Genomic DNA, 12,182 nt, shown 5'->3' with positions numbered 1-12,182 from the left:
GTTGAAGCCCTAACCCACAATGTGATAATATTTGGAGCCAGGGCCTTTATAGAGGTAATTAAGGTTAAATAAGGGTAGAGCCCTAATCCAGTAGGACTGGTGTCCTTATAAGAGGAAGAGACACCAGGAATGTGTGTGCAGAGAGGAAGGTCATGTAAACACAGAGTAAGAAAGTGGCAGTCTCTAAACCAAGGAGATGGGCCTTGGGAGAAACCAAACCTGTTGCCACCTTGATCTTGGAATTTCCATCCTCCAGAACTGTGAGAAAATAAATTCAGCTGTCTAAGCCACCTAGTCTGTAGTATTTTGTTATGATGGCCCTCGCAGACTAATACACTGTGGTTTCTCTCTATTCAGTTACAACTTAGCTTCAAAGGCTTCTCTTTCAGCACAGGTCCCAGGTTTTAGTAAAATTTGCTCAGAAAGTTCTAACTGTGGAGAAACAGTATTTTCTCTATAATCCCAAACTGTCTTTTAATTTAAATAAATTCTTTAAAATTGTAACTACTAAAGAAGCCAATATCCAATAACAAATGTTTAAAAAATAAGAGATTTTAGGGGCGCCTGGGTGGCTCAATCAGTTAAGCATCTGCCTTCAGCTCAGATCACAGTCCCAGGGTCCTGGGATTGAGCCAGACATCTGCTCCCTGCTCAGCGGGGAGTCTACTTCTCCTTCTCCCTCTGCCCCTCTCCCCTGCTCATGTTCTCTCTCTCAAGTAAATAAAATCTTAAAAAAAATAAGAGATTTTACAATAAAGTTTCCCAGTGAAATTCTTTATAATCCCAAACTATCCATACAGTGTTATGCCTCCATCTATTCTCCCTTTTACCCAGGTTATTAATGGAAGATACAATGATTCAGGCTGGCTTCATTAAAAAAAAAACAAAAAACAAAAAACAACGGTTTGGTGGTAGGTGTACACCTCTTGAAATTACCTTGCTTTTAATTATATAATGTCAATCTAGTATAATTTTAACATGAATCATTTGCAGGTAAATTTGGCTAGTACTTAATAAACATGAAAACAAGTATATTTTGTCAATATTTTATTTTTTAGAGATCAATTGTGAAGCAATCATTTTGAGCACTTAAATAATCCTTTATGCAAAAATCTGGAGAATTTATTTCAAATATACTCCAAATATTTAAACATTGCATAAATATTTAATATTATTAACATTTGAAAATAAATTAACCAAATAAGCATTTCACATATACTAAAACACTTAAATAATGCTAAACTATCAAAGCTAATGTTAGATCTTTCAAAAATGATAACAGAAATTATTTTGTGTTGTGCATTTTTAATTCAAAACTGTACATGGATGCAGTGATTTCATAAAGACCCCAACAATGACAACTTTTAACACTGCGTATTTTTTCAATTTTACACTAATTCTCACATAAAGCAGTATCTGAGGACAATAGATCTAGATTCACTGATATAACTTGACAGTGGTAATCTATCAATTTACCAAATATGCCAAACTAACTTTTTAAAATATCAGATTTTTGCCCCGATTTTATATTTTCCTAATTTTATAGATGCATGTGATAAAAATTTCACTTTCATTAATTATAAGGCTATAAAAAGTAAACTTTCTCCAACATATAAGGTCATTTTGATGAAAGTAAGGATAGTCTTTAATTTTTATATTTTATAATAGTGACTGATTAATTGTAATTGACTAGAGTACTAGATCTGAGAGATTTATAATTCCCTAAGAATCATACCAGTACCTTGTTCATTTCAGTCATGCTATTTGTTACTCTTCACACAAAACTGTTATAAAGTTATTTCTATATATTGCCAATAAAAAACTATCAAAATGTAGCAACCTTTTCTCAATGCTTCGAGACTTCATATAAACTATGCAAATATTGCTGTTTTAATATCTTTTAAATTATATACCTGACAAATTCTTTAAAAGAGAAATTATAATTAATCATAAAATTTTCCATTTGCTACATAAAACTATTTCCTCCTATAAAATATCTGCCACTCCATAAAAAAAAAACCCTCCTTAAAAGCAATATTTATAATCTGATAAATTAAAAAATGTTTCTATTCACTTAAGGAGAGGGCATGAGCCCTGCACATTAACTATTCCATCCTGATACAGGACTTTCCTCTACCAAAACAGAATTCCAGGAAAAAATATAAGTTTTCCGTGCCCATTTACCTTGCCAACAATTTAAAGGAGTGAAACGAAGATTCTAATAGCAGTTTTGACAGGTAGGAAATGAAAAGGCTCCCAGTCCCAAATTAAATAGCAATTACATTAAAAATTTGGCACTGTCAAATCAGGCAGAGATTAAGCTGTAGTGGAAAAAGAAATAAGGTCTATAATAGGTATTTTAAATCTGCTAAGAGAAAAATCAATTAATTATGCCTTGCTATCTACCAAAGACATTGGTTAAAAGAAGTCTCAGTAGTACGACGCACTATTGTCACCTTTCCTCCTGTAATGAAAATGGCTATTAAATATATTAATCCTAGCTATAATGGAATCATTTCTTAAAACTTATTTTCTTTCTCTAATACTAAGGTAAAATACATTTTGGAAATATGCATGGAATGTCCCCAACAAATTGGTTCTTTAGTTTTAGCAGGGTCTGTGTCATACAGTTTTATTCATTCTTTCAACCACATGAGAAAAGATGATCCCCAAAATATAAAAACAAGCCTGGTCTTCTGTTATATTAAATAATGAGCTCAACCATTTAATATAAAACAACATACTTTTTTGGGTTTCTGTTAGCAGGACAAAATAGAAATTATTAATAGGAAAAAAGTACTAAATGACTAAGATATTTCTTTTTGGGGACAGAACTCACCCTCATAACTCTCCCCTACCAGTAATGTCTTACCTGCTCTAATCCGTTCAAGGTTCAAGTTCACCACTACAAATGCAGACATTTTCCAGTTTTCATCATAAGATTTTTCTTTTAACATTGTTTTTAGGATGCTTTAAACAATTAGTTTCACAATTATTATTTCAAAGTTATGTTTACAATTCAGAGCCCACATTCAATAAGGTCATGGCTTTTACACTTTTTTGGATCACAGACCATTTACGATTTTAACAAGAGCTCTCTCCAGAAAGACAAATAATTACATGTCCAGTTTTGCTAGCAATTCAGGGGTTTCAAGGCCCCACTGACACCTGTTTAGGATAAAAATCCTTGTAATAAAGAGATGAAATCAAACAATAGATTTGTATCTCAAAGGTTTAATATTAAAAAAAATAGAGAAATCTATTTTAGGTATTGAACAAATTTTTTTTATGATTGATCAGGCAAAATTAAAATATTTACAAAGGAAGGAATTTTTGGTTTTAGTCTTAGCTAATCTTTTATAAGATTGTAAGATTTATAAGAATATTAGCTAGTAAATGTATAATACATTCACTGGAGGAGTTAACGTTCATACTTGAGGGCAGAGTTTATCAGGATCTATCAGTAAAGAAAAACATACGCAAAAAAGGTAGTATTTTCTAGTACTACTGATATACCATGAACAGATCCTCAGATTCAGGTAGATCATTTGTAAGATGCCATCAGTAATCAATGTATGCAATATAGTTGCACATAGCTATTAAGAAGTCATTTTTGGTATGTGTTACAAGCGTGTACCCAAATAACCAAAGGACTATAATTCAAAATAAATGTTCATTTCTAGAGCAAATGCAATTAATAATGGCTTTTACCTTATAGTTAAAGGCTTACAATATATTTTAATACTTCAAGTCATTAAAGATTTGTTGACTTCAAAGTATGTTTGTAAGTATGTAAATTTTTAATATGAATGGGTAAGAAACAAAAGGTAATTATGGCAATGTCACCTTCTTAATCCAAAATTTAAAAAGCAAAATACATTTCACATATGAGAGTAAGTGGGTTTTTTTCTTTATTCAAGTAAACATTTTGATTATAATACATGATAATGGACAGCCCATGTGACAAAGTATGGTAGACTATGGTTTGGTGTAGCTTCCTTGTTTCTAGGATGATTTTCCAGGTGATTCTTCAGAATCTGACATCGATGCCCAACACAGGCTTTCCAATGGCAATGCATGAGTTCTAGAGAACTGCCTCTATCTTCAGATGCTGAGTGCCATTTTCTCCCACCCATTTTATCCTCCATTACTTATATAAAACCCCACTCTAAAATTCCACCTATGTTATAAAATTAACAAAATCAAAAATTAGTATATGTTTTCCCACAAGGATAAAATTAAGTCAGACTCAACTTAATCTTTCTTTTTCTATAACTTTGGAATGATTTACATAATCTCTAAAGAGTCAGAGTAATACACAACACAAAATATGCAAAGAACCTTATTACTGGGTGTACATAATATGTTGGGAATTGCTAATGTATTCAAAAGTTTAATTTTCCTGGGATATCAATCCTCTACCAGACATTACAGTTTACAAACAGAACGTTGTGTTTTAATAAGTGGAAACACAGTACCTGATTTCATATAAAGTAACTGTGAGATCTTTTCTCACTAGTAAAGTGCTTAATTAAGAAACATTCTTCCACAACATAATTTAACTTGTCAAAGGCACAAAATGTCTTTGTCTCTCTCTCTAAGCATTAGTCTTTAAAATCATGGTATTAATCATTTAGATTTTATTTAATCGAAAAGCTTTACTGTTTTTTTTCTCTCAGTAATAAAAAAACTGCTTGAGGAAAAACATTTTTTATTTTCAAAACTTTGCCATGAACATACATACAACACTAAATTAGATCCCTTCATGAGCTGTCTGTATGCCATGAAGCACTTATGACAAAAACATATGCAAGTTTTAGGGTAAAAGTTAACAAGGAATCAGAGTATCTTCCAAAAAAGGGGGACAGGGGAATCATTAAACTAAAAATCGTAGCTTTCATTTTATAAAAAATAGTTTGAATAATCTTCTTAAAAATCTTTAATGCTTACAAAAGCAGGAAATACATTTAAAATAGTCTTCTTAACACAGATTCATTAGTACAATGTGGTTATGGTCAGAAAAATAACAACTAAAATGGCATTTCAGTAGTCTGCATTCTCTTCTCAGCAAATTCCACATAGAATTTAACCAATTTGCAATTCAAAATAAGATTTAACTGCCAACAAGGCCAGACTAGTTGTAATTAGCACCTGAATATCAAGCTCTGTTCCACTTAATATATTGTACTAAAATTTTAAATACAGCTCAGTGATAGGTACTGATAACAATACTTGACTGCATGGTTACCGCCCATGACTACTGCACTGCAGGTTAAAACATACTTTGGTCAGTAAATTAAAAAGATATAAATCAAATAACAAGGCCAGAAAACTTGTTTTAAGAACCAATTTCCTGACCTTAAGTAAACTTCAAATACACTGACAAGGCAAGGAAAATATAATCAACTATACAGAGAGTCTCTATTTTTTAATCATTTGGCATTTTATATTAGTAATTTCCTTGTTTAAAATATTATTTTATACTCCCGTGCACTGATTATCATAGCTGTCTGAATTAAAATGAAACTACAGTTACCTTCCTAGAATGTCCAGTAGTGAATGCATTAGTTGCTTCTTTTGCACTTCCATGAAGATGGTCCTTCATCCTGTAATTTTTTCAATTTTGGACCAAGAAAGAACCACCAACCAAATCCAATAAAAACACAAATGATGGATTCTACATAATAACCATCCAGCGCCGTAACACATGAGCCACCAAGCTTTTTGCAAAGCTGTAAAAGTAAAATTATAATAAATATTTCACAATTTCAAAATGGAAGTATTCAGCAATTTAGACGTTTTTACTTTGTAATTTAAGGGATTAATAAAAAATATTTTTGGAAGGTATTTTTATTGTTATTATTATTATTATTATTTTTTTTTAAGTAATCCAGCATGGGTCTTGAACTCACAACCCAGAGACCAAGAGATCAAGTGTCATAGGGTCTACTGACTGAACCAACCAGGCTCCCCTCAAAATGTATTTTTGTTAAATCATTTCATCATTTTGTTCATTTCAAATGGTGAATATGCTAATATGTCTTAATCTCTCTAATGCTACTAACAGGATTAAAAATATTTTTCAGCTCTTGCTGTAAACAATACTTATTTTCCATTTTGAATATATAGCTTTTAGGGGCGCCTGGGTGGCTCAGTCGTTGAGCATCTGCCTTCAGCTCAGGTCATGATCCCAGGGTCCTGGGATCGAGCCCCTGCATCGGGCTCCCTGCTCCGCGGGAAGCCTGCTTCTCCCCCTCCCACTCCCCCTGCTCATGTTCCTTCTCTCGCTGTGTCTCCCTCTGTCAAATAAATAAATAAAATCTTAAAAAAAAAAAAAAAAAGAAGATATAGCTTTTCATATTTGGGAAATGTGTAGAAATTTCCAATGAATCTACTCTAGAAGTGGGCTAATGTTAATTTGAAATAATTTAACAATAGACTGCTAACCATTCAGGTTTAGCTACAATTGTTACATAAATAGTCAATGGAATTTCCCTTTTTTATCATTATAAAACTTAGCTGTTAATTATGCACTTATTAAGTGCTTACTATATAGGATCCTCAAGGTAAAGGGGAGAGAGACTGCTCTTTCCTTGCTGAGAAGCATCTTCAAGTGAGCTACTCTTACTGATTTAAGTGTTATAACCCTCAGTTCTGATAGGAAAAAAAAACCAGAGATTTCTACACTAGAAACTATAGGGGGCACCTGGGTGGCTCAGTCGGTTAAGCGTCTGCCTTCGGCTCAGGTCATGATCCCAGGGTTCTGGGATGGAGCCCCGCAATGGGCTCCCTGCTCAGTGGGAAGCCTGCTTCTCCCTCTCCTACTCCCCCTGCTTGTGCTCTTTGTCAAATAAATAAAATCTTAAAAAAAAAAAGAAGAAACTATGGGCAGATAGTTTTTTTTAAAAAGATACAGTACTTCTAGAGGCAAAATAAGAAAATTAATCTTTCTTTTTTTTTTAAGATTTTATTTTTTTAAGTAATTTCCACACCCAATGTGGGTCTCAAACATACAACCCCAAGATCAAGAGTGGCATGCTCCACAGACTGAGCCAGCCAGGTTCCCCTGAAAATTAGTATCTTTTTTTTTTTTTAAGATTTTATTTATTTATTTGTCAGAGAAAGAGAGAGAGAGCAGGAGCAGGAGCAGTGGCAGGCAGAGGGAGAAGCAGGCTCCCCGCTAAGCAAGGAGCCTGATGTGGGACTCAATCCCAGGGCCCTGGGAACATGCCCTGAGCTGAAGGCAGATACTTAACCAACTGAGCCACCCAGGCACCCCTGAAAATTGATATCTTAATACTAGCTTAATGTTATCTAAAATTACAACCTACTGGGGTTCCTGGGTGGCTCAGTTGGTCGGGCGTCTGCCTTCGGCTGGGGTCATGATCCCGGGATCGTGCCCCGCGTTGGCTCCCTGCTCTGCTTCTCCCTCTGCCCCTCACCCTGCTCGTGCTCTCTCTCCCAAATAAATAGGTGGAATCTTTAAAAAAAATAAAAAATAAATCAAATTACAACATACTTACCTCAACAGCATCAGGTGTTCGACAATTCTGGTTTGATGCTCCTACACACTCTTTCACTGTGAGGGGATCTACTAGCCAAAGAGCTACTGTAGAAGGCCAGTTTCCTCCCAGATTGGACACAGTATTTAAAAGGGTCATATATGTTCCTCCAATAAGAGGATCACTAACCTTTGCATTGAAAGCCATTATGGAAACATACATGCTGTACAATGTAACCTAAAAGGAAAATATAAAACACCTTTACCATAATTAGACCTTATAAAAAAGAGTCTGACTTGGGCGCCTGGGTGGCTCAGTTGGTTAAGCGGCTGCCTTCGGCTCAGGTCATGATCCTGGAGTCCCTGGATCGAGTCCCGCATCGGGCTCCCTGCTCGGCAGGGAGCCTGCTTCTCCCTCTGACCCTCCCCCCTCTCATGTGCTCTCTCTCTCTCATTCTGTCTTAAATAAATAAATAAAATCTTTAAAAAAAAAAAAAAAAAAAAGAGTCTGACTTAAAAAATCAAAATCATAAATCTGAAAATTAATTTTCATGACCCTTATTAAACTCAAGTCAACAAAGATATATTGAGCACCTACTATAGGCCAGGCCAGATCATGGCAATAAAAAGATGAATAAGACACAGTCTCAGGGCGCTTGGGTGGCTCAGTTGTTAAGCGCCTGCCTTCGGCTCAGGTCATGATCCCAGGGTCCTGGGATCGAGCCCCGCATCGGGCTCCCGGCTCAGCGGGAAGCCTGCTTCTCCCTCTCCCACTCCCCCTGCTTGTGTTCCCTCTCTCGCTGTGTCTCTCTCTGTCAAATAAATAAATAAAATCTTTAAAAAAAAAAAAAAGACACATTCTCTATGTACCCTTGAAGAACTTATTCTAGGCTGGGAAAATAAGGAATAAATAATTACGATGGAATGCAATAAGTATTGAAAGTAGAAGTACACACATTATGCTACTGGAATCTAAATAAATGAGAGATTAATTCTACAGTAAGTAGTCAAAGAAAGCTCAATAGAGAAAATGACAAACAGGGTGGCACTGAAGGATGCATACAGCAATTAGCAAAACCCCCTATTTGTATTGTCCCTAAATACATCCTGTGTGTGTATGTATAAGTATATATGTGAATGAATATGTAAGTATATGTATTTTTTCTTTTACATATACAGAAGAATGATAACATTTCAAAATTTATGAGACAAACTGAACAGAAAAATCTCCTTAAGAGGCAAAAAGTACTTAAGAGGCAAGAATTAACTCTCCATTTAGAAACATGGAAACAAACCATGTTTCCAAAATCGCTTTCCTTTGAATACTGTTCCATGGGGCGTTCATAGAAAAAGGTATTCCAGAGTCAAAAAAGACTGAGAAACACTAAGTTACACAAAAAAATAAACAGGTCCCTTTCACTGTAGGCCTCTGAAAGCCTTTAGGATATAAACTCCTTAAGGACAGGGATTTTGGCATGACTTATTCAGTTCTATTTTAGCGCTTAGAATGGTTTCTGGCATGGAACAGGTGTCCAATTAGTATTTGTTGATGACTAAGATGCTACAGAAAAAAGGGTTATGTCAGGTATCATTTCTCAAATTTACTTGGCCTTGTACAGTTTTTCCCAGAAAGCATCTGGCTGTCTGAGCATCAACGGCTACACTTTAGAAAATTTTCTAATCAAATCCAAAGCCAAACAAAAGATTTTTGGACTACTACACTGTAGTTTTCTTTTACTTACACAGATAACGAAACATTTATTAAGTTAAAGCACTTCTTTAAATATAGTTAGTTGGACAGATCCATTATGGAGTTCTCCCAAATGATATAACTGTATGTAAAAAATTATTGAGATTATTTGGTAGCCACATTTTTAGGTTTCAGTTAAAAACAAGTGAGGAGTTTGTAATTATAAGTTTAAACTATGTTCCATAGAAAAATCCAAAGTGACTCTTAGATACACATTTGTAATAACTGCACTCAAGTCCCAAAGTTTACTGCTGGGTGTCTACAAGTTTACTTGAAATCACTTGCCCCCAGAACACAACCCCATTCTGCAACAGCAGCTTAGGGGAGGCTAGGGATTACAAACATAGCTAATAAAGAAAGAGAAAGCAGATTAACACACAATTTTCAAAATCACAAAGAGTAAGTCTTAACTTTCAGTACAGAATCGAAACCAAAAACCTGGGATCTGTCGCCCAGTAGCCATCATTATTTTTCTTTTTCTTTCTTCTTTTTTTTTTAAAGATTTTATTTACTTGAGAGAGAGAGACACAGAGAGAGAGGGAACACAAGCAGGGGGAGTGGGAGAGGGAGAAGCAGGCTTTCCGCTGAGCAGAGAGCCCGATGTGGGGCTCGATCCCAGGACCCTGGGATCCTGACCTGAGCCGAAGGCAGACGCTTAACGACTGAGCCACCCAGGTGCCCGCCATCATTATTTTTCAAGACTTTCAGAAAGAAGAGGCATCTGGAATAGAAGAAATAAAGAACCCAAGTCTAGGGATGGACTGAGGAATACTTAGGAAGGGTAGAATTACTAGTTTTGGAATTAATTCTGTATATAACAAATACTGGTTGAATGAACAAAATAAATGAAATGAAGAAACTCTCTACGAATAGAGCTCAATAAATCAAAAGCCACAATGTTTAAAGTTCATTGTCAAATAATTTCTTCAGTGTCAGACTCATGTTTAAGTCTTAAAATTTATTATCATTATTTCAAGGCAACTGTAGAAAAATCTCTTCTTTATTTTCCAAAAATAAAAGTTTACTTCTGAGAAAACCACAGCAAGCTTACCTGATGTAACGCATAACTCAGCAGCACTATAATATAGTAATACATAGGGAATCCTCCTTGATGTTCTACTTTGGGAGTCCACCAAACTAGTAGAGCATATTCTAATCCAAGCAATAATCTATAGAAAAAGAAAGAAACATGGAGGTGACGTCCATTTTAGGTTAAAAAATAACAACAAAAATAGAAATCTGTATGCCTACTATGTGAAAGTAGCCTGTTATTTAAAACCTGTTAGGAGGTTAAAAAGAGATAAAAGTGCATATAAATGATGCTAAAGTTAAAGATGCTTTTCAAGTCTTTTTCCATATATACTTTACACACAGTTATTAGTGATACTGATGAATGTTCCTCATTTAACCTTTCTTATTTAGTAAGGTTTTATTTCATTTTTACCTGTAGGGCATGGCTTTGTAAAATATATTTAGTGGCTGGGGACCTGCAGTGTATTTGCTGATAATCAGAGGCAATATTATCTGCAAAGGAACCATTGGAACTGCCAATAAGGCTAAATGTTCTTTGGGTACTCCCTCTTCTACCAATTTCAGTCCTGTTACTGCATCTGCTGCTGAAAAACCAATCTGCAATATAAAAAAAAAAAAAACAACTTTAATTTGTGATTTACAAAATATTTTCCTCAAGCATATGTAAGTTCTCCAAGAACCTCAATCTCATTATTGATTCACGGCAGTTACAAGTAAATATATTACTCTATCTGGTACAACAATCAAGTTACAGAAGGCATACTTTGTCCTATGGTCTACTGACAATACTCAGTGAAAACAACTGAAAATTCAGCACTTTCAGGAACAGCAGATGGCTGTAATTACAACTAAATTTCAAAAAGTTCAATCTCTTACAATAAACAGTATTCAAATCCAAACTTACTGATTTCTATATTTTAAGTTTTAAAAAGAGTCTTTAATTGACTCCAAATAAAATCTGGTTAAAATGAAGCATCACTGCCACATATACACGTTTTTAATGATTTCTGACTGATCACAATAAAATTTCCAAAAATCGTCTAACATTTCAAAAGTAATTTTGAGAAAACATTCTATCTGAAGGGTTAAATAAAATGAAAGGGAAGAAAAACTGTAGTTTAATTTTTAAAAACAAACAAAAAGGAGGATGCTAAAAGTAGTGAGTAAATGGGCTGAAATAAGGTATTTAGAGAGTCTCAGAGTATCTCTCCATAAATTAGTTTTTTTTTTAATTTATTTTTAATTTTTTTATTTTTTAAAGATTTTATTTATTTATTCATGAGAGACAGAGAGAGAGAGAGAGACAGAGGCAGAGGGAGAAGCAGGCTCCCCGCGGAGCAGGGAGCCCAATGCGGGACTCGATCCCAGGACTCTGGGATCATGACCTGAGCCAAAGGCAGAGGCTTAACCGACGGAGCCACCCAGGCGTCCCTAAATTAGTTTTTAATTACAAAAGGAAAAATAGTAACTTTACAATGGGTTAACAAAGTAATCAAAGTTAACAACAGTTAATGGGATAAAGGGACATGATAAGGCTCCTCATAGAATTCCCCAAAGTCATCCCTATATTACTTGGATGATATTCCTGACATATTTGTGTTACCTGAACCTAAACATGAAGAAACATCAGACACATAAATGGAAGGCCATTCTACAGAAAATTTAAAACATCTAGGTCATGAAGGACAAAAAAAGGCTGATAGCCACTAAATCCAATGTGTGATTCTGGACTGGATCCCTGACCAGGGAAGAGTAAAGTTATAAAGGCTGTTACTGGGACAACTGGTGAAATTTGGGTATGGGCTGTGATTAGATAATAGTATTTTATCAATTAAAATTCTTAAATTTTTGATTAAGTTGTGGATTGGAAAAGAAAACCCTTGTTCTTAGGAAATATAT

The 12,182-nt window shown here is 34.7% G+C and overlaps 1 protein-coding gene across 5 annotated transcripts in view; it reads right to left on the bottom strand.

The window, feature by feature from the left end:
• Window positions 1-1,032: 1,032 nt before the first annotated feature.
• Window positions 1,033-12,182, bottom strand: part of SLC33A1 (solute carrier family 33 member 1) — a 28,353-nt gene continuing 17,203 nt past the window's right edge. Inside the window, exons 3-7 of one of the 5 annotated variants that reach the window (XM_036120619.2) lie at window positions 10,696-10,880; window positions 10,303-10,420; window positions 7,524-7,739; window positions 5,537-5,732; window positions 1,033-4,180 (exon numbers count right to left, since the gene is read on the bottom strand). In XM_036120619.2, the coding sequence (XP_035976512.1) occupies window positions 5,565-5,732; window positions 7,524-7,739; window positions 10,303-10,420; window positions 10,696-10,880 (687 nt within the window). In that variant the 3' untranslated portion in view covers window positions 1,033-4,180; window positions 5,537-5,564. Of the gene's footprint in view, window positions 5,733-7,523; window positions 7,740-10,302; window positions 10,421-10,695; window positions 10,881-12,182 lie in introns of all 5 variants that reach the window. The other 4 variants (XM_036120621.2, XM_036120618.2, XM_036120624.2 and 1 more) reach the window with 4 other exon arrangements.

Source organism: Halichoerus grypus, chromosome 1 (genome assembly GCF_964656455.1).
Source record: "Halichoerus grypus chromosome 1, mHalGry1.hap1.1, whole genome shotgun sequence".
Lineage (NCBI taxonomy): Eukaryota > Metazoa > Chordata > Mammalia > Carnivora > Phocidae > Halichoerus > Halichoerus grypus.
The sequence above is the reverse complement of the archived record's forward strand: the minus strand, read 5'-3'. Positions and strand labels throughout refer to the sequence as shown.